Below are 26,601 nucleotides of genomic sequence, written 5' to 3'. Positions count from 1 at the left end.
CTTTATTATCTTGGATTCTCCAGCATCTGCAGTTCCCTTTATCACTTTATTGAAACTCCTCCAGGTTGACACCACATTTTTAGGTATACCTGGCACTGCTCCTGGCATGCCACCCAATACTCTTCATTGAATTATAGAGTGAGGGAAATTCACATCCCTGAATGACTGACTGAATGAGTACAGGAAAAGCAGACCTTAAAATTCAGAGCAGGTTCATTAACGCAGAATTGGAGAAGAAATGTCAAGTTGTGGGAGAGTTGAAAATGAGACATTATAACTATAGGACCGTCCTTCATAAATCAAAGGGCATTTCAAGGAAATCTTTTAGAGACAAAGAAGCTAAGAATGTGACACATGTTACAACAAGAAGTGGTTGGGCTGAGCAGTTAGGCATAGCGAAGGGTAGCTGGAGAAGCACTTAAGGAAGAAAGGAATAGAAGATGAGGTGAAGAGGGGTGATGAATGCTCCTATGAGGCATGAGCCAGCATTGAGCAGTTAAGCCAAATGGCCTGATTTTCTAAATCTGCAATTTCCTTAATGACTCCTCAGCCAGCTCTTTTGATTCCTGGACGGTGTGGGGAAGGTTTCAAACCTGGGGTCTTGCAATGCAAAGGAGCATGCTGAATTATAGAAGGAGGCCATTTGGTCCATTGAATTTGTACCATATATTATTAGGTCTCCGATCCTAAGAGAAAATGGCAGCTTGGATCAGGAAATGCATTGCTAGATTAAGCCCTGGAAAACCATCTCAGCTAGCCTTCCACTGGTGAGACACTAGAAAACCATCTTTCCAAGACTTGAGGGAGGGCTGATTCTCAAGCAAAAACACAATAAATTATCATGCTGAATATTTTTGGACATTTCAGTGCTAACAATGTGATGTCCTGTGTTTCCAATGTTGAACAGGTGATTTTTTTTTCCATATGAAGGTTTTAAAACTCCCCTTTTCATGGTCAAACCCCTCCATGACCTCACCTCTCATCTGCAATCTAGTCCAGCCCTACACCCTCTCAGTCTCTGAGCTGCTTCAATTCTAGCCTCTTGAGGCATCCTGATTGTAATTGCTCAACCTTTTACAGCTATGCTTTCAGCTGCCTGGACCCTAAACTCTGGAATTTTCTCCTTAAAAGTCCATACTTGCCGTCTTCCTTGAAGACACTTTCTAAAACAGACCCCTTCGGTCCAGCCTTTTGTCATTTGACTTGATGTCTCCTAATTGGTCTTGATGTCAGTACCAGCTCTGTGATTCCTGGGGCTTGTTACCAGGTTAAAGGCACTTTACTAATGCAGGTTGCTGTTATCAAAGGTGTTTTTGTGAGTTTCAATGTTGTTTTGTTGAAATGTTGCAGGAACTGGGAAGCCTGAAGGATCACCAGTTCTTCCTCATGAGAGTTCGCGAGTGAAAGCAGAAGAGGGACGGGAGTTGACACGACCTGGGAGACCTGCTGTAAGCATTCCTAAAAGTTTTGTCCTCACACTCCCTACACACGAATCCACTCACAGATCTACTCCATGAACTGGAGGCCCTTGCTACTCGTAGGATGACAAACTAGTTACTTCCCAGAAATCATCTAAATTTAATTGCAACTGACAGCACGGAAAGAGATCATTCAGCCCATCAAGCTTCTTTGAAAAAGATATTCCTTTAGACACACATTTTCCTTTTCTTCCTCCCTAGCCCGACATATATTTTCTTTTCAGATGTAGAAGCAATTCTCTTTTGGTGCCTCATAGAATCAGAAGGAGGTCATTTAGCCCAGTCTATCCAGGCCAGCACCTGGCAAGAGTAAATTATCTAATCCTATATTTTCCTTGTAGCTTAGCGATTTTTTTTTCTTTTCAGGATCTTATACAATTCTTTCAATTTTTGAAAACCACAACTAACTTATTTATTCATTCACAGGATGTGTGAAGAGGATGATTAATTGCTCATCCTAATTGTCCTTGAACTGATAGGCTTGCCCAGCCATTTCAAAGGACTGTTAAGAGTCAGCACCATTGCTTTGGATCTGTGGTCACATGTAGGCCAGACCTGGTAAGGGTCATAGATTTCCCCTCTTTGCAGTATATTGTAGGACCCAGATGGGATTTTACAATAATCAGTGATAGTTTTGTTAGCATCATTACAGAGACTGGCTTCATAGAGTCATAGGGTCCTCCAGCATTGAAATATGTCCTTCAGCCCAACACATCCATGCCGACCAGGTTTCCTCAACTGAACTAGTCCCCTTTGCCTGCATTTGGCTCATATCCCTCTAAACCTTTCCTATCCATGTACCTGTCCAAATGTCTTTTTATATGTTGTAATTTTACCAGCCTCCACCACTTCCTCTGGCAGCTCTTTCCTTACACGCATCACCCTCTGTGCAAAAAGGTTGCCCCGAGGTCTCTTTTAAATCTTTCCCCATTCACTCTAAACCCAGGACATCTAGTTTTGGACTTCGCTACCCTGGAGAAAAGACCTTGACTATTCACCCTATCCATGCCCTTCATGATTTTATAAACCTCAACAAGGCCACATCTCAACCTCCTATGATCCAGGGAGAAAAGTCCCAGCCTATCCAGCCTTTTCTTGTAACTCAAACGCTCCAATCCTGGTAAAATCCTTGGAAATCATTTTTGCACCCTTTCCAGTTTAATAACATCTTTCCTATTGCAGGGCGATCAGAATTATCTGCAGTACTCCAAATGTGGCCTTACCAATATCTAGCAAAGCCCTGTACTGAATGATCTGATCGATTAAGGCGAGTGTGCCAAATGCATTTTTTTAACCATTCTGTCTACCTGTGACACCATTTTCAAGTAACTATGTACCTGCTCCGGTAGGTCTAAATGTTTAACAACACTTGCCAGGGCCCCACCATTAATTATATAAGCCCTACCCTAGTTTGTCTTACCAAAATGCAACACCTTACATTTACCTGCATTAAATGCCATCTGCAATTCTTCGGCCCACCTGACCAGGTGATCAAGATCCTGATGTACCTTTAGGTAACTTCCTTCACCATCCAATGTTCCAGATTTTACAAGTTGGAATGTATATTTCACCAGTTGCTTTGGAGCTTCAGTCTGGGCCTCTGGATTACTAGTCCAGTGATATTACCACTGCACCACTGACTGCCCCAGGAAGCTGCCTCTATCAAACGTTCAGGCAATGCATTCCAAATCCCAACCATTCACTGAATGTAAGGTTTTCCCTTTGTTGTTATGAATTCTTTTACCAATTGCATTAAACCAGTGTCCTCTGGTTCTTGATCCTTGCACTAATGGGAACAGTGTCTCCCAATCAATTCTGTCCAGACTCCTCATGACTTTGATCAATCAAGTCTCACCATGACCCCCTCTCTCCTCTCAGGATAAACACCCCAGTTTCTCCAATCATTGATATAACTGAAGTTTCTCTTCCCTGATACCATTCTGGGTCCCTCTCTCCCACCTTATATTTCCTGTCGTGTGGTGCTTAAAATCCGCCATACCTCTCCAAATTGTTTCTAAAGGCTTAGAGTAAGTTCATGAAGGTTCCTGAAAAGGCAGTAGATGCAGAATCTTGAAACGTTTTTAAGGATGAGGTAGATAAATTTTTGATTACCAAGAGGATAAAAGATTACCAGGGATATGCAGGAATGTAGAGTTGAAGTTAAAGACAGATCAGCCACGGTTGTATTGAATGATGGAGCAGGCCTACTCTTGTTCCTTGTTCATATAATAATCTCCTTTCTCTTTTGCACTATGCCCTGATTACTAAAGCCTCGCTAACTCTAGGCTTTATTCGCTGACTGTCATCTTGCCCTTCCACCATTAATAGTCTGTGCACATATAACCTCAGGGTTCTTTGCTCTTGCATTACCTTTAGAAGTGCATCCTTCATGTCTAACATTGCCTCTCCCCATTCTTTATAATAAAATGAATCATTCAAAACTTCACTACATTCATTTGCATCTGCCATATGGCCATCATTTCATCAGCCTCTTTCTGTCCACTTGATGTCAATCACTATCCTCCTCACAGTTCCCAACACTTCTGGTTTTGTGTCATTCACAGAGTTTAAGATTGTGCCCTGTACACCCAGGTCAAGGTTGTTAATATAGATCAAGAAAAGCACACTGACCCATGGGAGACCCTGTTATAAACCTTGCTCTACTCACCACCACTCTCTACTTACCAACATGTGACCATACAAGTTAGGAGTCATTAGGCTCCTCCAGTCCATCAAATGCTGAACAACAGCATGGCTGATGTGGTTCCACCACATTCCATACAACCTTTCACATCCTTGTTTACCAGAAATCCATCCACCTCTACTTTAAAAATAGCCAAAGACTCCATTTGAATTCAAAAATGTCAGTGTAGGCATGATGGGCTGAATGGTCTGCTCCTGTGATGTGTGATTCTAGAGAGACTTCAACAAAACTCCTTGCCCAACTGCTGTGTGAACAATGGAGTTGCATTTTTTTTTAAAGAAACCTTTTGTTTTGGAATACAAGAAAAAAAATCAGTGGATTCCTGAAAATGTATATTATGAAAGGCAGAGAAAAAGATGTGCTATTGGTGTTGAATAGTGTGGCCGGGAGTTTTGTCTTGCCAACAAAAGTTTAATGTTGCCTCTTTTTCAGCAAGGCTTATCATATTAAATAAGTCTGTATTGGGCATTGAACAGGGTGGTGAAGAAAAATCCCTGAGATAGAATTCTTGTCCATTGAGAGCTGCCACCCAATCAGAGGCTGGCAGCTCTTTCCTGCTCAGCAGTACCAATGGGAGCTTGTGGTTGCTGCTGGTATTACATCCACCCAAGGTCCAAGATTGCCGCAAAACCAGACACAGGTGACTGGAAGGGGAGGTAGTCATGAGGGCAGAGATTGGCTCTTCACAGGCACACTCCCATTCTGGGGGTAGGACATCCCTGATTCCAGCACTAATTGCCTTTCAATAAGAGGCAGCAGCCACACCTCCCACTTACCGCTTCACACCCCCCATCCTATCCCTCCTGGGACATTCCCACAAGTGACACTGAGAGGGTTTATAGGACTGCCACATGGCAAATCCCCTGCCCATAGACTGGGAAGGCTGTCACCGGTGGATTGGGGGTGGGTGACCTCCCCTGCATTCCCACCACAAACGTGCCATGGAGAAGGAAATAAATTCTGCTCTGAGCATGCAGCCCTGTAGGGTACAGTGTGAGGGACTGGATGGTGTTTAACTGATTACAGCTGGATTGGCTGTTCAAATATGAAAACATGGGTTCTAGTGAGGTGGAAACTCACTGGGGTTTTCATGATCCTGCTTGTTGTCCAGGCACTTCTGCTGGTTGGTGTGGGGAGCTGTGCGCAAAGTAATTTTAGGCTTGGCTTCCTGAGGTTTCCCCACCCCATCCAGCTGCGTTGGTTCCACCCTAAGCCCTACCCCTATAATCCCATGCCCACCAAGCAGCTTTGAGATGTTAAATAGCAGCTGCGATTGGTGCCCGCTTTGGTGTGATGGGGCAGGAATCTCCACCATCTGAAGGCCCCCACTCTTGAGTCCCTGAACCATGAACACTGCCTTGTTGCATTATCTGCATTGACTTGGTACGCAGCATTGAATTGACCTGTTTGTTGGTTATGAAGGCAGCTACCAGCCAGCATGAATTGGGGCACCATTGTAATTTTGCCCATTACCACGTCATATCAATAACCTTGTTTGAAATTGCACAGTTTTCTGAAATTATTTGATATGCAGAGCATTGTTGTGATTTACTTTTTGTTTGAACTGATCCTTGGCATTTGAACTAACATTTCGTTTTTTTTTCTTTTATCTCTTAACCTCTCTCTCTCTGTTTCTGTCTCTCTGTCTCCTCTCTCTCTCTCTCTCTCTATCTATATCTCTGTTTCTTGGCTTCTCTCATACTTCGATTGTGGACTAACTTTGCCTACTTCCCAGAGCTATAAGAAAGCAATAGATGAGGTTAGTGCGATCCTTCATACAGAAAGAACACATCAACAAACCACAAAACAAGCCATGGTGGCATTGTCATCTTTTTATATCGCTTCTTTTCTTTTAACAAAAAAGGTGTGTGAAGAATGGAATGGCCAGCTCAGGTTGGAAATATCACTTGTTTATTAAATTGCCAGCTCCAATTCATTTTATATCTAAGAAATGGAAGTGTTTGATGAGATTAATACATAATTGAAATGCATCTCAATTTTTTTCTTCGGCTGCTGTCACCGTTTGGAATTGAAAAATTGTACAGCATGCAAACTGGCCATTCAACACATCTAGTCTATGCCAATGTTTTACTGTACGTAATTCTTCCATCCCCTCTTCATGACACTTGTATCTCTGTATTTTTCTATTCTTTGTTTCCCTTGCGTTCATTCCCTGAAATACATCTGTACTATTCACCTCCACGAATCCCTGTTGTTGCAACTTCTACATTCTCACCTCTGTCTGGGTAAAAGAGTTCCTCCTGAATTCCAAATTGGACTGATTCATGACTCTTATATATTTATGTCCCCTAGATCAGTTCCCCACCCATGAGTGGGGACACCTCTCCACTGATCCAATCACATTCAGAAAGGAGAAAGGTCAGTGCCCTCAGTGATCAGTCCCTTGCTTGGAATTGACTCCAAACTCCAGCCTCAGAGCTCAGGGTTACCAAAGCTCAAGCATAGTTCCAGGATGTCCAGTAATAATACATCCACCTTCCAGATATTGCACGATATATATGAGTAGATGTATTTGTGTAAGAGGAAGATATGGGGGAGATGATAGCTTAGTGTTATTACTTTTGGACTCAATCCAGAAACCCAGGTAATATTCAAGGGGCCCAGCTTTGATTCTTGCCATGGCAGATGGTAGAATTAGAATTCAGTTTTTTAAAAACATTATGGAATTAAGGATCTAATGATGATTATAAATCCATTATGAATTGTCAGAAAAACCCCTTTGGTTCACCAATATTCTTTAGGGAAAGAAACTGCCTTCCTTATTCCAGATCCTCAGCAAAGTGGTTGACTTTTAACTGCCTCTGGGATAGGCAGTAAAAACTGGCCTGGCCAGAGATAGCCCCATCCAGTGATTTAATTTAAAAAATATCAGGAGAGAGATCAGCTAGTCTTTTAAAAATGTATCTTAAAACCTCAATCTGGTGCAACCCTCTTTCTGTCAAGAAATGATTCACTGTCTGTTCAATCTTTCCTGTTAGGTCCAACCTCTTTGTTAACATCTGTGTTCATCTTTTTCTGTGCCTTCAGCCGCGCCATATCAGAATGACCATCATCTTAGGAGCAGCCTCAAGGAGCTAAGTGGCCCTCTGCTGTTCCTAATTTGTATGTTTGAATATGCTTATATGTCATCTTAATAATGTAGACACCAGAACCGTTCACAATCTTCCATGTGGTTTAAGCAGGCTGTATAAAGGTTTTACGTAATCTTCTTACATTTCAATATTGTGCCTCTGTCAATAATTGTCAGGATTGCATTTTTCAAAATTTATGCCTTAATAGTTTGTGTATGTGGCTGGCAAGGCCAAAATTCATTGTCCATCTCAAATTGCCTTTGAATTGAGAGGCTGGTAGACTGTTTAACACTTCTGTACATTACTGCATGTCTGGAGTCACATGTAGACCAGACAGGTAAGAATGGTAAATTTCCTTCCCTAAAGTCTATTAGTGAACCAGATGTGTTTTTAACAACAATCAGCAGTGATTATATGATCACCGTTACTAAAATCAGCTTTCTAAGGCAAATTTCTCAATTGAATTCAAATTCTAGCATCACCTTAGGTCCCCAGAAAAATAGCCTGGGTTTCTAGATTACTCATCCAGTGACATTATCACTGGAGCACCACCCTCTGAATCTGCGTCACTGCCTTTAATGATTTCTGTGATTGATCTCTTGAATATGCCTGCTCCTCAACCTCAGTAAAACTGTTAAATTATAAAGATTGCCAAAGGCTGTCAAAGCCTCACACTTATATGAGTAGTACCTTGAAGATTAACCCTGAAGGTTCTAGACTTACTCTGGAAGCTTGGCAAATCCAAAATTCCACATGTGAATATGAGGACAATTGTCAGGTTTTGAGAAGGAGCTGTCAGGTTGGGGCAGTAATCTTTTCATTTCAACAGAACTGACTAAACTGTATGTGAAATTAGCATCATGAAAGCAGAAGACGACTGATCGCAGAACTTCAGTCAGAAATACACACTTACCCCACTGACCAAGACAGTTCTGTACCCACCTTACTGGTTGGTGTGGGGTTGAGTTACGTGGACTGAATTGATCATTTATAGATACTGGTGAATTGTGTGTACAGATTAGAATGTGCACGGCACAAACTGGAATGTGTTATATTAGGAACAGTGTAATATATTTTGCTTTGTGTTTGACTAGGATCCAAGTTTAGCAGGTAATAAGGAAGGCAAATAGACTGTTGGCCTTTATTTCAAAGATGATGAAGCATAAAAGCTTGGGAGGTTTTAATAAATCTATATAAGGTATTAGTCAGATGACAGCTGAAACTGTGAACAGTTTTTGCCCCCTTATCTAAGGAAAGATACCTTGCATTTGAGTCAGTCCAGAAAAGGTACACTGAGTGCGGAGGGGTTGTCTTATGAGGAGAGGTTGAATGGGTTGGGCCTGTGCTCATTAGCGATTTGAAGAATGAGAGGAGACCTGATTGAAACACAAAACATTCTTCACAGGCTTGACAGAGTCAACGTGGAAGGGGAGTTTCTCTGTGTGGGAGAGTCTAGGACCAGTGGGTGTAAACTCAGAGTAAAGCCTCATCTATTTAAAACAGAGATATAGAGAAACTTTTCCTCTCAGATGCAAGCAGCTTAGTGGAATTCTTTACCATTGAGGTCTTTAGTGGCTGGATCATTAAGTGTATTCAAGGCTGAGATAGATAGCTTTTTTAATTAATCAAGAAGGTAATCAAGTGTTATGCGGAAAAAGACAGGAAAATGGAGTTGAGAATTATCAGATTAACTATGATTTCACTTAAAGATGGAGCAGACTTGATGGGCCAAATGGCCTACTGCTGCCCCTACGTCTTACACTCTTTTATGGCAAGAGAGCAATCTTCTTTACAAAGGTTCTTTATGAATCTTATAAATCTGTAACAAAGGTTTGCAAGAGACGTGGAGCTGTCACTGTTAATTTGATTGTTCGTGGGGGCCGGGTGGGGTGGTGGTGGGGTGCAGAGGAGGAGCATGACAGTTCCCTGCATCAAGGCTGCTGGATGGGAACCTTGTAAGGTGAGTCCAATGTCCTATGGTGTTCCCGGGCATTCTTCCCTGCCTTGATTCCTGTTGCTTGGTATTAGTAGCTGGATATATCCTCGGGACCATCATGGTCTCTGAATTTGTTGATGTTTTAATTTTAAGAAGAGGAATTTAAGTGTAAACCCAGACCAAATTTTGATGCTTTTTGCAGCATTTAGCTGCAGTGTTTAATTTAGTTCTTGGGCTATGCAGCTACAATGCAACTTTGGAAAGGAAGTTGGCACATTTTATCCGAGATCATCATTAGCAGTTATTGTCTCAAGGATGATATCAGGATTTAGAAACTCAGACTGCAGAGAGTCATTGCATAAGCTTGTGTTCTACTGATTTTGGAAGATTATGGATGATTGAATTAAGATGTTTTAGATGATTAAAGGATTTAATTGTGTGGATTAGAGCTATTTTCTCTTGTGGAAGAGTCTGCAATAAATATGCAAAACATCAGATTAGAACCCGGGCAATCAGGAGGGTGGTAATGAGTGGGTGGTGGGTGGGTGCAATGTTTGAAAGACCTCTTCACAAGATTCTTCTTTGGGCCAGCACGGTGGCTCAGTGGTTAGCACTGCTGCCTCACAGCACTAGGGACCCAGTTCAATTCCTGCCTCAGGTGACTGTGTGGAGTTTGTACATTCTCCCCATGTCTGTGATGGTTTCCTTTGGGTGCCCTAATGTCCTCCCACAGTCCAAAGATGTGCAGGTAAACTGGATTGACCATGTTAAATTTCCCTGATGTGAGGGTTAGGTGGATTATTGGGGATTAATGCAGTGATAGGGATGGGACTGGGTGGAATGCTGTTTGAAAGGTTGGTACAGGCTCCATGAACTGGACCAAACAACCTCTTCCTGCACCGTAGCATTTTTTCTATAATATAATTCTATATGAAGTGGAATAGAAATCTGGAGTTCTCTCCCAACAAAATACTGATCAAACTTTTAAAATTTCAATTTGGCAGTGGGATCAGGACAAATGGGGGTGAGGTTAGGAGGGTGTTCCTTGGATGTCGTAGCCCTCTGACATATGCAAGATTCAAGTGGTAGCAGACTATTTGGAGAGATTGATACCTTGCCATTCACACAAAAAGGCTGCATTCCACATCTGAGTAGGCTAAGTTGGCTGCCTTTTGTTTAATTAACTAACTGCACATCCTATTCTCATCCACCCTCCAAAAGCTGCCACCACCCATTAGCACTTTCCAGCAATGGTCACTCAAAAATAACTGAGAGGAACTAAACTGTCTTAATTCCTCCCAACACAAGCCCTATGACATAACATGTAATGCCCCAGAAAACAAACCGTTCAGCACAATTACTCTCTCCACTAACTTCCTCCAATCCCTCAGAATCTCATATAACCATCCAGGTTATCCCGTTTTGTCATGCAGTCAATGACAATGATTACGATGTCACTCAGCAATTGCTAGGCTTCATTTTCATTGAAATTGACATTTCAATTCTTAATTTGTGGTAGTTCCGGGCACTTTACATTGTTATCTTCGGGATGGCACGATGGCTCAGTGGTTAGCACTGCTGCCTCTCAGTGCCAGGGGCCCAGGTTCAGTTCCACCTCAGGTGACTATCTGTGTGGAGTTTGCACATTCTCCCCGGTGGGTTTCCTCCGGGCGCTCCAGTTTCCTTCCACAGTCCAAAGATGTGCAGGGTAGGTGGATTGGCCATGCTAAATTGCCCAAGAATGTTTAAGTTAGTTGGGTTAGACATGGGGAAGTCAGGGGTAGGGGAATGGATCTGGGTGGGATGCTCCTCGGAGGGGCAGGGTGGATATGTTGGGCCGAATGGCCTGTTTCCACACTGCACGGATTCTATGATCCCCCGTAGTCATGTTTTAAGATGAGGCTGTATTTTGGCAGGGTTCAGATCGTCAGATGGGATAAAGAAACTTTGTACTGCTTTTTCTTAAAAAAAATGTTTGAAGTTATAGCTATCTTAAAACAGGACTGAGCTTGACTGTACCCAAATATGGAAATTTCAAGTTACATTGATCATGAGCACGGTCCTTGCTCTGTCAAACTTCCAGATATACTCAACTCCTGAATCTAATTCCATCTGAGATAGTCATGGCAGTCAATTGAAACCACTATCGGTCAATGATTTGGAGTGGGTGAGAAATTTCCAACAGGATTGACAGCAGTCTGTTTTACAGCAAATTGAGCTTAATCATTCAACAAAGGAAACTAAACTTATTCACACAAGAGAAAACTACAGCAATGTCCACTACAGCAGGATGACTTCTCCAGCAAAATACAGTAAGTGAAGGATAGTTACATCATTTTAAAAAAATGTGCTTCATAAAAATCAACCTTGGCATTGCAGTCCTCAAGGTTGAGTTATGGAGGAAACTTGTTCCATCATCTCGCATTCTGGTTGGGATTTATCAGTCAAATTAAAGATGTCTTTGACCCTCCCAATTGAGAGAGCGCACACCAGGTAGTTGACTTCAGGGCTGTGCTCTGCATAAGCAGACTCTTTAATTACAGCCAGGTGTCCTGTTGTGTATTTGCAGTTTGAAGAAACAGTGCAGTTATTTTTAATTTGAAAAAAGTCTGTTGATTTCTGGGTGAAGAACAGAGAACACAACAGCATCATTGTATCAAACTCTGTGATCCTTCGAATATCTTCAGATTGGGACCTTTATTTTTCAGCAATCTCACAAAAAATCTCAAGAATTACCATCAAAAGATTAGTTTTTAGAATGTACAGCACAGAATAAGGTCATTTGCCCCATCATGCACGTGCTGGCTGTTTGGAAGGCCTATCTAATTACTTCCACTCTCAATTTTGTTTCCTCATATCCTTGCATTTTTTTTTCCTGTTGAAATATATAGTATGATTATTTCTTGAAAGTTATTATTAAATCTGTCATCGTTGCCTCTTCAGGCTGTGATTTGCAGAATGTAACAATTAAGCACCTTCAATACTCTATAATCCTTTCGCTCAATGTTTGAAATGGCCCGGATTGTTGGCCAAAACTATAATCATTTACATATTTTCTAGTTATTCTCTACTGAGTTCCACACTATTCATCTATGCTGGCCTGGACCATTGATGAATAATCGAAGGATAACTGAAATTCACAGAATAACCCTCTCTAAGTTTCTTTTGGTTTTCTTTTGCCAAGTTGTGTGGTAGTTATTTTTTTTCTTTCTCCCTGAACCCTCTCCCCATGCTGACCCCTCGGTCACTAATGTAGGGAGAAATGGTAAGACTAACGCTTTGCAAATGCTAGCTTCTGAACATCTGCATGTATTGCGTGTGGGGCACAATGGCCCACTCTGACCTAACAGGCTATGTGTGCTTTATCCTTTGATGCTTCAGGTGCTTTTGTATTGCTGAAACTCTGCATGAAATCCACCCCAACAACTGCCTGCTTTTCATGCAATTGTTCAAAGACTGAACACACTTAATGGTCCTGCTCAGTTGACCAATTGCACTTCAGGCCACCTCAGTGTACCTCGGGTTTGGTGTCGTGTGGATGGCTAGTTGTCCTTGTGATGTGTTGACTTTGCACTGGCATTAAGGCAGTGCATGCTGGACATAGTTATATTTGTGACGTTTAATGTGAAAGACTACCAACTCACCTTTGCTGTGCCTTTGTACCAAGCTTTGCAAAGTGGCTTGAGTTTGAAACTCTTTGGGACCATGCTGAAGGCTTTCAAACTGACTTTGAAATAAATCAGACCAACAAAATAAAACAGGATTTCAATTCATGCGTGTTAGTCTGGGACTCCTAGAACAACAATTATTTGCCTTTCTAGCAACTTTAAGGTAGCAAAACATCCTAACGTTCTTCACAAGGGCATTATCAAATATAATATGATAGTAAACCACATCAGGGGAAATTAGGATGGGTGAAACCTTGGTTAAAAAGGTCATTTTTAGAGAACATGTCAAGCAGGATAGAGGTGGAGAGATGAAGAAGTTTAGGGAGGGAATACAGAGTTAAAGATCCAGGCTTCTGTTGCAAGGCATGGTTATCAAACAGTGAACACTGGGGATGTTGAAAAGGCTGGAATCTGAGAAATACAGGGATCTTAGGGAAAAGTTGAACTCAAGAAAGATGTCAAGGGAGAAAATTACAAGATCAGGAAGTGATTTGAACGAAGAATGTAAATCTTAAAATGAAAGCCTTGCTGGTCCAAGTACGAGTAGCCATCAGCAAGTACAGATGAATTGACTGGATAGAGCTTGATGGATGGTCAGATATGAGTAATAGACATTTCAATCAGTTCAAATTTGTGGAGTGTGAGAAGTGGGAACATTGAAATAAAGACCAAGGTGCTGGAAAAACTCAGCAGGTTTGGTAACGTCTGTGGAGAGAGAAACAAAATTAAGGCTTAAGTCCAACATTATTCTTTTTTGGAAATGAGGGTTTTAGAAAAATGGTGGATTTTATGTTGTAGAAAAATACAGGAAGAGAAGCAAGTGGAACAGATGAGATCGGTGCCCAAAAGCAAAATGCAAAGGATGGTAATAGTGAAAGAATAAAGAGAAATAGTAGGTGTTAATGGTGGGTGATCATGGCAGACAGACATTCTACAAAGAGCAAACCATGTAAACTGAAGACACAATCAGGACAGGGGGCCTTTGGGAGAGGAAGGGGCAATCAATGTGGAATACAGAGTTTGTGGACTAAGGTTTTGTAACTCAATGTTGAGCCTGAAGGTTGTAGCGGAATAGGAAGTGCTGTCCCTCTAGCTTACATTGAACTTCACTGGAACACTATAGCAAGTCAGGACAGAGATGTTAGCAAGAATATTATTGCATTACCAGAAACAGGAGCGACGTCTTGAACCGCAGTGAACTCTGAAAGCATCAGTGAGGGAAGAGGTCAGCAGTTACTGCCTGAGAATGAGAATTATGCGAATGATATCAATCTGAGTAGTATTCACAGTGGGTTTTTGATCCCATTCTAAGTGAAGTGTTGTGAATTCATTCCAATTATTCACCAGTTATTGTAACATATATAAGCAGAGTATCCACATGAAGTCTGAATAATGCTGGCAAATTTAATTTTTTTTTAAAATATATATTTCTGCAGTGACTTTTAAACTATATCTCACAGCCAATGAAGCACCCCTTAAATCATTGTCAGTATTTGTAGCGTGGGAGATAATTTTCACACAGCAAGATATCACAAACAGCGATGTGAAAGTGACAAAATGATCTCTTTTAGTGATGTTGGTCAAGGAATCAATCTTCATTGGCATATGAGGACGTATGCCTTCATTACTCAATCAGTGTATGTGACCTAAGAGGGCAAAGAAAGCTTTGACTATTATTTAGTGAAAAGATTTTTCCTCTGTACTGGACCAGAAAATGGCTGCGGGAAAAATTACCCCATTGCTAAACTTGTCTCAAGAGTTAACACAATTTGACTATCCCTCACCCAGAGACGTTCCAACCTCTAACCTGGTTGGATGAGTAGAAATTAATCAGAATAGACAGGATTATTGTGAAAAACAATTCAAGTACCTTTCCTTTTTTGTGAATCCTACTGCCTTCTTACACAATATTGTTTAGCTAGAATGAAACATCTATAATTCAAACATTGGATGTAGGTATCACTGTCTGGTCTAGTATTTATTGCCCATCCCTAGTTGTCCTTGAGGAGGCAGTGTTGACCTACTTTATAGAACTGCTGCAGTCCATGTTAGATCCACAATGCCATTTGGAAAGGAATTCAAGGATTTTGACCAAACTACAGTAATGAGTGGCAATATATTTCCAAGTTAGGATGATGAACGGCTTGGAGATGAATTTGTAATTGGTGATATTCCTATGTGTCTGCTTCCCTTGCCCATCAAGGTGAAAGTGGCCATGGATTTGGAAGTAACTGTCTAAGGAGCGTTGGTGAATTCCTGCAGTGCATCTTGTACATGGTACACACTGCTGCTACTGGATGTCAGTAGTAAAGGGATGGATATGGTGCTAATCAAGCAGATTGCTTTGTCCTGGATTCTGTCAAGTTTCTTGAGTGTTATTGGAGCTGCACTGATACAGGAAAGTGAGGAATATTCTATCACAATCCTGACTTGTGCCTTGTAGATGGTGGCTTTGTAGAGCCAAGAGGTGAGTTGCTTGATGCACATTTCTTAGCCTCCGTCTTAGTTTTGAAGTTACTTAATGTCCTAGCCTCTATAACACACAACAGCAAAAAATTCCAGTGATACACTACCCTCTGGGAGAAATTCCTCCTCATCTCTGTTTTAAATGGACCTTACGCGTATGCATTACTCCAAGATTGTGCCTTCTGGCCCTAGACATTCTACAAAGGGAAACAACCTTCCTGCATCTACCCTGTCAACCCCTCTAAGAATTTTGGATGTTTTAATAAGGTCGTCTTGTTCTAAATTCCAGTGACCACAAGCCCAATCTACTCAACCATTCCTCACAAGACAACCCCTCCATATCTGGGATCAGCTTTGTGAACCTTGTCTAAACTGCACCAATGCTACTGTATCTGTAATTAGATATGGGAACCAAAACTGTTCATGGTATTGCAGGTGTTGCCTAACCAGTGTCTTGTTTAGTTTTAGCAAGACCTCTCTATTTTTGTACTCTTGTTATGTTTGAAATAAAGGCCAACTCTCCATTTAACTTCGCAGTTAACTTGAAGAGTTATATTAGCTTTTTGTGCTGCACAGACAAGAACTTGCAAATCACATTGTACAGCAGCTTTCTGCGGTCTTTCTCCATTTATGTCATATTTACCTCCTCCATTCTTTCTTCCATACCACATAATCTCAAATTTTCTCACATTATATTCTGTCTGCCAAGTTATTTTGACCACTGGTTTAATCTATCTGTATACTTCTGTAGACTCTTTCTGTTATTCTTAGAAATTACCTTCCTGTCCACCTTTGTGTTACCTGTAAACTTTCCTACAATACACTCACTTTCCTAATCCAAGTTATTGACATTATTGTACATAATTATCATCACAACATTGATCCCTGAGCCAGCCCATTAGTTACAGGTCGCTGTCCTGAAAATGCCCCTAACTCTCTGTCTTCTGTTAGTTAGCCAATCCATTAATGCTGATATTTTACCTCCATGAGCTGTTATCTTATCATATAGCCTAATGTGCGTTAACTTATCAAATGTCTTCTGAAAATCCAAAATGTAATACATCTGCTGGTTCCCCTTTATCTATCTCACTTATTATCTCCTCAACGAATTCAAGTAAATTTGTCAGGCAATGATTTCCCCTTCATGAAGTAATGCTGATTCTACTTGACCTGATTATTTACTTCTAAAAGCTCTATTGTAATATTCTTTATGATAGATTCTAACATTTTCAAGAACAGATGTTAAGCAAAGAGGTCTACAGTTGCATGCTTTTTTATATATATATATATCCTTCCCTTCACAATGACTTGGCCTCTACAACCTTTTGTGGCAATGAGCTCCACAGATTAACCACCCTTTGGCTGAAGAAATTTTTCCTCATTTCAGTTCTAAAGAGTTGTTCCCTTCACTCTGAGGATGTGCCCTTGGATCTGGTCTCTCCTACTGGTGAAAATATCTTTCATTGTATCCAGGCTTTCAGTACTTCCTTTCTTTCATGCCTGTCTTTTCAAAAATTCACATAGCCCTGAATATTTACTTCCTGGCTTTGATCTCCTTGTAACCATGTCTACATAATGTTTGTAAGATCACATCCATTAACCTGTAATTCTGCCACTAATTTATTAATTTTGTTTTAAATACTACATGCATTTAAGTGAAGAGTGATTAGCTTTGCCTTTTTACTATGTTTTCCCCCATCTAATACTGTTTTTCTATGTATGGACACTGTGCCACTGAGTATAATTATGCAAATTAGCTGCCCTGTAATGGGGCCATATTCTCTTACTTTGTAAGCCTGTTGTTCTCCTCTCCAAAGGTACACATATTGCTGGGTGCAGGATGCCCAATGTAGTTAAATACCTTGCTGATGCTCATTGTTTTGGTCCTCACACATGTTCCAATTGACTCCTTGAATAAGACAGTGGATGTCAGCCCCTGAGGAACCACATCTTGCTGGTGGTCAATAACTTTGTAGAATCTCCTTAACATCACATGGAGTCAACCTTAGAAAAGAACAGGAGGAGATGTTTGCTGGGTGTTAGGTGCAGAGGTTTGGGCCATGTCGATTCTTGGTGCACCTTCTACTTTATATCAAAAGGTTGCAGCTCTGAATATAATCTAGGTGTTTGTACTGGTGGCAGCTTGGTTTCCTGGGATTCTTGGGAAATAGAGCAAACAAGTACCACAGCCATAACATCTTTCAAGCCATTCAGAAGCAATTTTCCTATTTTTGGTTGTGATTGCTGTTTCTGGTGTGGACTTCCTTGAATTGAGAGAGTACCGAGTTCCATCAGTACCAAAGCTGTCATGGAAAGGAAAGGAAAATATGTCTTATGAGTAACTGGTTAACCAAAAGAGGTTGTGTGCGAGGGGCCATCCACTTATTAAGTTTTGACCCCACTGAAGTTGCAAGACCTGGAATTTTATATAGATTTCAAGTACAATGCCTACTCTGCGTTGCCCTCATGTCCTCTGTCTCTTCTGTCATGTCCCTTCCAAACCTCATGTGGGTAATTGGCTGGCCCAAATAGCTATCATGATCATTAACATTCCTTTTATTCCCTAAGATAATGCTGACTGACTTCCTTCATCGTTCGTAACCCCATGTTATTGTATCTTCCCATTTACATTCTGTTCAAGATAACAGGACACCATTGACAGACCATAATGCACCCCTGGAAATATTACCAAAACAAAACTAACTAAAACATTAGTTAGTCTTGGAAATTGGACAAACTTTTGAGAAAGTCTTGAAGGAAACTCGCTGCTTTCTAACAACTTTGACACAGAACATTTCCTTAGTCCTAATGACCTATTCAAGCTCACTCCCTGATGTCTTGCTTTGAGCCTGTTCTGAAGAAAAGCCTTTGAGTGGCAAAAACCTCTCCATTTTTGAATGCCAAAGCTTTGCTGCATTTTGTTTCTTGTGAATACTGACTGCATCTTTATTTCTCAGCTTTTGGCAAGTTTATTTCGACTGTATTTTTGTTACTTATTTTCTTAGGACTTGACAGCTTTGGCCAAAGAACTGCGGGAGCTTCGCAATGAAGAGTCATCGCGGCCGCCAATCAAAGTCACCGACTATTCGTCGTCCAGTGAAGAATCGGAAAGCAGTGAGGAAGAGGAAGAGGAGGAGGAGGAGGAGGAAGATGCAGAAAATGAGGCACAGGATGGGACAGTACCAGTCAGTGACATTCCAAGGATAATGTAAGGAAAGTCTTAAATACCAGTTACTCCACACAGAACATACAGCCATTCACTTAAGTAAATAAGCATGGAATGAGAAACTAATCTCAGCAATGGTAATGATGAAATTATGTTTTGTCCTTAAAATAAAATCTAGTTCAGTAATGTCCCTCAGGGAAAGGAATTTGTGATCCCTACCGAGCCTGGGCCTATATGTGAATGTAAGCTGTCAGCAGGGTGATTGACTCTTCGCTGAAATGGCCTTGCAAGTCACTCACCTGTCATGAAGGCAACTCAACACCATTTCCTCAAGAGCAATTAGGGTTGGGAACTCGACCAGATAATCAAGGATCTTTTTAAAAGTTGTTGGGAAGTGCAGCACAATTAATTCTGAGGCTTGGAGCAGCAAGGAAGGCCTCAAAAAGATAATAATTGGCTAAAGTGGAACATGTGATCCCTACGAAGTGATTGCATGTGTGAGACGAAGGATTGAACCTGGGATAGGAGCGTCAAAAATCTGTAGCACAGAAGGACACCATTTGGCCTATTTTTTTCTCTGCTAAAAAGAAATGTCCTTCCCAATCTTAATTCTAGCCCTTGTTCTAAGGGGTCAGCAGGTTACTGCAGCCTGAGGGCATATCCAGATCTTGTTTAATTGTGTGAAGTGGGTTTCTATCACTACCACCTTTCCAAACTGTGACTTTCTGGGTGAAAGAAATTCTCCTCAACCTGACCCAACCTACTGCAACTTACAGTAAAATGTTTTCCCCTTGTATTGATTTCTCTACTCAGAAATTAGTCCTTCCTGCTCACTGCATCTGGACCCTCCAGAATTTTATACACCTCAGTAAAATATCCCCTCAGCCTCTTGTATTTCAAAGAAACATTCAAACATTCCTCCTTACGAAAATTCTCCATTTCTGTCAACAACCTTGTAAATCTCCTCAGACCATCTCCAGCATGATTGCAATCTTCCTGTGATTTGATTAAAATCTTACCGCAGCTCTCATGGTCCCCGTTCAGTGAATTTGCCTGCCACTACCAGTGGTTCAACTCAACATGTTAACAGCACATTATGTTTGTGAGCATGTTTTTTGTTTGTTAACGTGTTGGCTAGTGGTTTATGAGCAAAGCTCATGATTGTATAAATTGTATTAAAGCTTCAAAATTGTGTCGGTAATAGCAAGAGACAGCTGTGGCTCTGCGGGGACAGCTGTTAGTGCTGAGTCAGAACATGGTCGATTCTAATTCCACTGCAGAGACCTGTGGAATTAAATCCACGCGTAGTGCTGAACTGTGTTTTATGAGTCTCAAGACCCAGTTTGTCCCTGCGGGTAGATTTGAAAGATCCCATTGGCACTGTTAGAGAGACAAACCTGGGTTCTGCTCAGTATTTATCTCCCATACATATCACAAAAATCTAGACATGTTTAACAAAGCTGTTTATAGAATCTTGCTGTGCACACATTGATTATTATGGTTCCAACAATACCTCAGAAGTATCCGAGCCACTGTAAACTGCTTGGAAACATTTGGAAAGGTGCTGTTGAAATTCAAGCCTTTCTCTTGTCTTTTGATTTTTATTCTTTCTCTATCCCATCTGCCCTTTTCATTTCTTACTCCCTTTTTTCTCTCCCTTCCTATGTCGCGCTGCCTCCCTTTCTGTCTTCTTTCCTTTCTCATTCCCTCTTTTTTTCTATCACCGATGGAATTTGAGTTCCACTGCTCCTGAATATTTTGCAAATAAACTGCACACTTCTGAGTCTGGGCCCTTGTCTTGCAGGCCATCCTCTACACCAGCTAACAGTGAGCAGTACAATGAGAGCTACGGCCTGGTGGGCATGCAAGAGGGAGCTTTGCCATCCGATCTTTACAACAATGCTTCAGGAGACGGAACCCTGATTATCCGAGAGGTACGTGCAGGGGTCATGCAAAAAGATAACTAAAACATCTGACTTTGTCGTTCCACCTTCAGAAGGAACAGACCCAGCTTTCATGTATTCATCTGAATAATTTAAAGAGAAATTAAACTGAGCAAGTTGCGCACGGAAATGTTGTCGATAGCGAAGATCATCTGCAGGTTATGGCGTCGCTGAGAGGACTGAGGATCAATGGGAAGGGGATGAATAGAAGGACATTGAACATAAGAAAGAAACAGGTGGAGTAAGTAAAAATATAAATAATGGAAGAGATGAGAAGAAAAGACAAAGGGAAAAGCTGTTGCAATACATTGCACATATCCATTCTCAATGGCAGCTGGCAGCAGCACTGTTGTCATTCTATCCAGGAAAAAGCCATTTGGACAGGAGGCTCTAACATTTTTTGCAACAGGCAAAAGATGATCTTACTGGCCAGATTATGGTGGAGCAGAGGTGGAACTCCCAGGGTGATTCAATTTATTCACTGCTTTGAACCTACTAACTGTTATAGGGTGTCTTCACTGCGAACTTCTCTGATGTTATTTTGGGTTTGAAATGTAATAATGTAAGTTGCAACCTTTCATTAGCTCAGGAATGTAGAGTACTAACCAAGGATTCATAAGGTACACAATGAAGGAAAGAAGCTATTCGTGCCTGTGCCAGCTATCTTATGCAACTGTCAAGTTAATCCCGCTCCTCTTTCCTTTCCCTACAGCCCTGCAAAACTTGCATTGTATTTGTCCAAAGCTCTTATGAAAATTCCTATAGATTTTGCTTCCATCTAGACCTATCTAGCAGCGCATTTCAGATAACAACTTGCCAAGTTATGTAAAACTATTCTCCTCACCTGCCTTCAGGTTTGCTTGCTACTTAGTTTATAATCTGTGTCTTCAGGTGACTGACTCTACTGCCACTGGGTAGTTTCTCTCCATTTATTCTGTCAAACCATTTGTAATTTTGAACTCCTCAATCAAGTCTTCAGATTCATGATGGAAGAAAGCTCTTTTCCTTTCAGATGTTGAGGGTGAAAGGCTAAGTGTATGCCTCTCCAATCCAATGCTGGCTCCATTCCATAGATCTGGACTCTCTCAAACTGCCCAATGTTGTGCCTTAATGGCTGGTAGTAAAAAGTCGGGGTATGGCAAAGAAACAAGGCATGTAAACATAACTAGATTCATGGTGTAAAACTGTCCAACATTCTTCATCTTAATTGATCATCATACCCATAGAAAAGCCTAGCCTTGATACCTGCCACTAAAACTGTCAGGTAACATGTCCATCATTGGGCAACGTGACTTTAATCAATTTCTCCTTCAATTTTGCTCCTCCCATTTTTCCCTGCTTCCCTGCTCTGCATTAAAAGAACTTTATCGTAGGTCTTTCTTGACCAACGTAGTATGTTGACTCTGCTGGAATTTGTCAATAAGCTTCAAAAGTGGGAAGGTTCTTAATTATCCATTCTTGGTATGGACAGTAGCTGTCAGGCTGAAATTAATTCTGCATCCCTAATTGCCCTGGAAGGAGGGGTGGTGAACTGCCTTGTTAAACTGCTGCTGTTAGAAAGGGAGTTCAAGGATTTTGAGTCAGTGACACTGAAGGAGCAACAAGTCTGGATGATGCTTGGCTTGGAGGTGATTGAGGAGGTTTGGTGTGGGTGTGAGTGAGCAGTTTTGAAAGTAGGCTTGAGGGCCAACCCACATTCCAGGTTGTATCTGCACCCTGAGGACACATCTCTCTTTTTGGGTAGGCTGGCTTCTGGGTAAGTTAACAAAGTTGCAGAGGGGGCACCTCATCATTTACATCCTGTCTCCCTTTATTCCTTGGGAATGTATAATGTTGCTTCTTCCATGTTTGAAGGTTATCTTGAGATCCAGAGCTCACCCATCATCCTCAATTGGATAGTAAGCCCAGACTCTAATTGTCAGTTTGTTTGTCGAAAATTGCTGCCAAGTGACTATTTCTGATGTCAGCTTTGTGACCTTTGATCCCAAATGATTCAGAGGGCAAAATCCAGTGCTTGGACCTCTCCCTTCCCCTAACCTTTAGTTGTGCTGTGCCTGCACCTGGAATTTGGCTCAATTAGAAGATGCTATTTTATCATCATTCAATCTTTATGGATAAGAAAAGACCATTGGTCCATTGACACTGTATCACAACATGGCAACAAGAACAATGGAACTAAACACTTCCAAACTCAAGCCAAAATCCCTCCCTATGCAGTCACATAATCTCCTTGGAGAGACAACAGAAGTAATGATAAATGTGCAACCAATGATGGAAAAGTGTTGCAGAGGTTTGTCCTCTCACCACCACCATATTCCCAATCCCCTCGCCTCACCTCGGCAAGTGATCGAAACCTGCTGAGGTAATCAAGAAGATACCATGTTTTCTCTAAAGACAACTTGCATTTTTAATCATGTGATCTCTATCCAGGTCAGGAGCTGTTCTGGACCCCTCCTGGAGAGAGTCAGCACCCAACACATCATCTGCTAGCACTTTCCTGAGGCATCACTACCTTCTGGGAAAAGAAGATCTGCCCAAAATATGGACCATTCCCACTTTTGGTTTCTTTAAACTCCTGTCCTTACTTCCAATTGCTAAACTGAAATAATCCAACATTAGTGATGCTATCAAGCCATTTAATTATTTACTTTTTGGCATCTGCCAAGTCACTTTGGAGTTGACACTTCTTTGCAGGAAGTAGACCGATGTTCTCAGCTATCCAGTTGGCTTTGGAGTTACATCACCTGATCCATTCAACTCTGTTTGCAAATAAAAGCCATGTACAAAATTGATCTCTGTGTTGTCTTGGGACAGTTCTCCAGGAATTGGAAGATAAATGAAAAAAAAAACACAGGGACAACTAAAGAAACAATGTTGGTTCTGGATGTGAGTTTGCTCGCTGAGCTGGAAGGTTAGTTTTCAGACGTTTCGTCACCATTCTAGGTAACATCATCAGTGAGCCTCCGATGAAGCGCTGGTGTTATGTCCCGCTTTCTATTTATCTGTTTAGGTTTCCTTGGGTTGGTGATGTCATTAATGACATCACCAACCCAAGGAAACCTAAACAGATAAATAGAAAGCGGGACATAACACCAGCGCTTCATCGGAGGCTCACTGATGATGTTACCTAGAATGGTGACGAAACGTCTGAAAACTAACCTTCCAGCTCAGCGAGCAAACTCACATCCAGAACCTCAACCTGAGCTACAAATCTTCTCAAAACTCGCAAACGATGTTAGTGTTCTGAATGTTGTTTCCCTGACAGTTGAGAGCAAGCCAGTTGGCTAAAGTAAACATGGTGAATGACCAGTGGTGAGTGCAAATGGTCATGTGATGAAGCCTCCAGGCTTTAAGGGGCCAGTTGCAGATCAATTGCCTTTGAATCAGAAAAGTTTTGGTTCAAACCTCATTCCTTAGCACAAACATCTAGGCTGATTCTCCTGGCTCAGCACTGGGAAAGCACTACATAGTCAGGGGGAGCATTACACTGTTAGGAGTACTGTCTTTCAAATGAAGTGTCTAATCAGGATGCTGTCTGTTATCTCAAAGTGGGCCCAAATGGTTCCACAATCATTATTTTGAAGAACAGCAGGGGAAATTATCCCCTGGTGTCCAGGCCATTATTTATCCTTCCAACAGATATCGTAAAAAATGGATTATGTCATCATTATCAGATTTCTGTCTGTGAGAGTAGGCTCTGTAAAAGTGACTACTGCATTGTCTATATTACAATGGTTGCCACACATGCAAAAGAAAACTCATTGGCTGTAAAGCTCTCTTGGACTTACTGTGTCTGTAAAAGCCACTTATGTAAGTGCAGTCTTTCTCTCTTTCATCTGGTGAAGTTGACAGCCTTGGTATTGTCCCAGCCTGTTACATGTTTTCCTCACTTCCATCTTCCCTTGCTTTGCTGGATTTGGGATAGGGATATGGTTGGGGGTGGATGATACCTTTTATTAGGCTGGCAGTTTTGGGTATCAGTAGCCAGCAGTTTGTGCTTCACCTGTCTGTGTCTGTCTATCCATCTGTCCTGTCTATCTATCCATCTATCTATCTATCTGTCTCTCTGTGTCTCTGCAGAATTCTGGTGACAAAAAGTGGACTGGCCATGTTGACAGTAACGGCTTTGCCAGCCACACCAATCTGCCCGATCTGGTGCAGCAAAGCCAGTCTCCTGCCACTACACCAACCGAGGCAATTGGGCGAACCACATCTCAACTCGCTCAGGAAAAGGACTCAGCAGCTGGGGTAGGTGGTGGTGGTGATGTGGGTGTGGGGTTCTATATAATGGGGAGGAATATATCCTCTCACTCAAGTTGCCACTTCCAACATAGAACTCGGAAGAATAGCTTAAGCACCCTGCAATGGGATTAATTGGATAGCTCTTTGAAAGGGCTGGCACAGAGCACACTGGGCCAAGTGGTCCTCTTCTGCAACACTACCCAACATCCCTTGGGGGGGTCTGCAATAATTATTCTGTAACTCATCTCAAAGCAAACATAGTCCTTGTCTGAATCATCGGGACCTCCACATGACATTGACTTCTTGCCAAAAATGCATGTTTTTTTCTTTGAAATTGTCACCCCATCACCTCTCCTGCTGCCAACTTCTCCCACTCACTCCCAGGTAGTTGCCTAGTTTCTAAGTTATTGGGGTGCCAGGCTTCCAAAGAGCTGGTGGAAGTTGTTCAGCAAGTACTGAGTTTGGGTTTGTGCTTTTGTGTCACAGCTTTGAATGTAGTTGGCACTGTGCCAACTGGTATTTGGTAACGTCCTAACACATTCTTCGGCGCTTATTTGAATTGACAGATTATGGAAAATCAGTAGCCTAAGGCAGGTAATAGCTTTCACCCTTCCTGAATTTAAGCACGGTAATCCATTGTTAATTGAGTTTGGATTATGATACTGCTACTATTAATAACTCTAAGACTTGGGTCCAAAGGAAAGTGCACAATGTTCAAGATTTTGTTCAAGTTTTCTGTTTACTTTATTTAACTGCCAAGTCTTCCCCAGTAACTGAGCTGGCATGGGGTGGCATTCAGGACTGAGGCACACTGAATGTCACAATCTCCATGAAGATCAATCATTTTTGATGAGAAAAAAGCAGTTGTAAGCTGAATGATTTTCCAGTAACAAATGATTATCATTGACTAAAGCCTGTTTTCATTTTGTCGGCAGTTTCTTCCTTTAGCTCAGTGGGCTGGATGGCTGGTTTGCAATGCAAAATGAAACCAAAAGTATGGGTTCAATTCTCACAGCAACAGGGGTTACCGTAGAGGGTTTTCCTTCTTAACCTCTTCCTCTTGCCGGATTGTGGTGGCACTCAAGTTAAACCATCACCAATCATCTCCCTCTATTAAGAGCGATGCCCTATGGTCCAGTGGCACCACTGTGACTTTACATTGCCTATACTCTAAACTTCTGATAGAAACCTTTGACTTGTACATTTCCTATACAATTTATCTGGCAATGAATTTCAATCGTTAAGGCAAGCAGTTCACAATACTGTCAACTTTCAGCAGGTTTCCATGTCCCCATTCTGCCATGCTTTAAGTGACCAACTATGAGTGCTTTCCTCAGTTTCCGAGTTCCGTAAAATCTCCCGATCGTAGTAAAGGTTGTTCTGATGATTCTCCCTTCTAGTCGTACCAGGTCGAATCACCTGGCACCCTTTAATGGCTATATGACATCAGCTTGTCCAGAGACTGTCTCCCTTGCTGTTCACTATCTGTCATGTTTCTTGCTATTTCAAGAAGTCTGTGATGTCAAGAGTACCTTCCTCTGCTCTCTTTCCTGTCGGACACGTGAGCCTATATTCAGGTGGGAATGCAAGTTAGCTATTCTTGGCATCAATTATCTTTTATCTTAAAAGTAAATGGACATTTTACAACATAACTTCTCAGTTCCTTTTTGGGAATTTGGGAAACTCTGAGCCTCCCCATTGCAAATTTAGAGATTGCTGCTGCTATACATAAGTGTAATTACCCCTTACTATCTTCTCAGTATAACAGCCTAAGTCTCACTTTAGATCTTTTTTCCAGCCTGTTGTCAAGAAGAGTTCAGAGTAGTTCACATGATCATATCCATTCTACCCAAAATGGTCGGTGCAGTTTGAAAACTTAACAATATTGAACACATTGGTTGTAACA

The 26,601-nt window shown here is 41.5% G+C and overlaps 1 protein-coding gene across 10 annotated transcripts in view; it reads left to right on the top strand.

Moving 5' to 3' along the window:
• LOC125457484 (TRAF2 and NCK-interacting protein kinase) overlaps window positions 1-26,601 on the top strand; it is a 228,425-nt gene that overhangs the window by 184,083 nt on the left and 17,741 nt on the right. For 6 of the 10 annotated variants that reach the window (XM_059651181.1, XM_059651180.1, XM_059651177.1 and 3 more), the window contains 5 exons: window positions 1,351-1,448; window positions 5,918-5,941; window positions 18,350-18,552; window positions 20,315-20,444; window positions 24,534-24,701. In XM_059651181.1, the coding sequence (XP_059507164.1) occupies window positions 1,351-1,448; window positions 5,918-5,941; window positions 18,350-18,552; window positions 20,315-20,444; window positions 24,534-24,701 (623 nt within the window). The remainder of the gene's footprint in view (window positions 1-1,350; window positions 1,449-5,917; window positions 5,942-18,349; window positions 18,553-20,314; window positions 20,445-24,533; window positions 24,702-26,601) is intronic. The other 4 variants (XM_059651186.1, XM_059651182.1, XM_059651178.1 and 1 more) reach the window with 2 other exon arrangements.

The sequence above is a fragment of the Stegostoma tigrinum genome, chromosome 14 (assembly GCF_030684315.1).
Source record: "Stegostoma tigrinum isolate sSteTig4 chromosome 14, sSteTig4.hap1, whole genome shotgun sequence".
Classification (NCBI taxonomy): Eukaryota; Metazoa; Chordata; class Chondrichthyes; order Orectolobiformes; family Stegostomatidae; genus Stegostoma; species Stegostoma tigrinum.
Note: the sequence above shows the minus strand (reverse complement) of the source record. Positions and strands in the feature narration are given on the sequence as shown.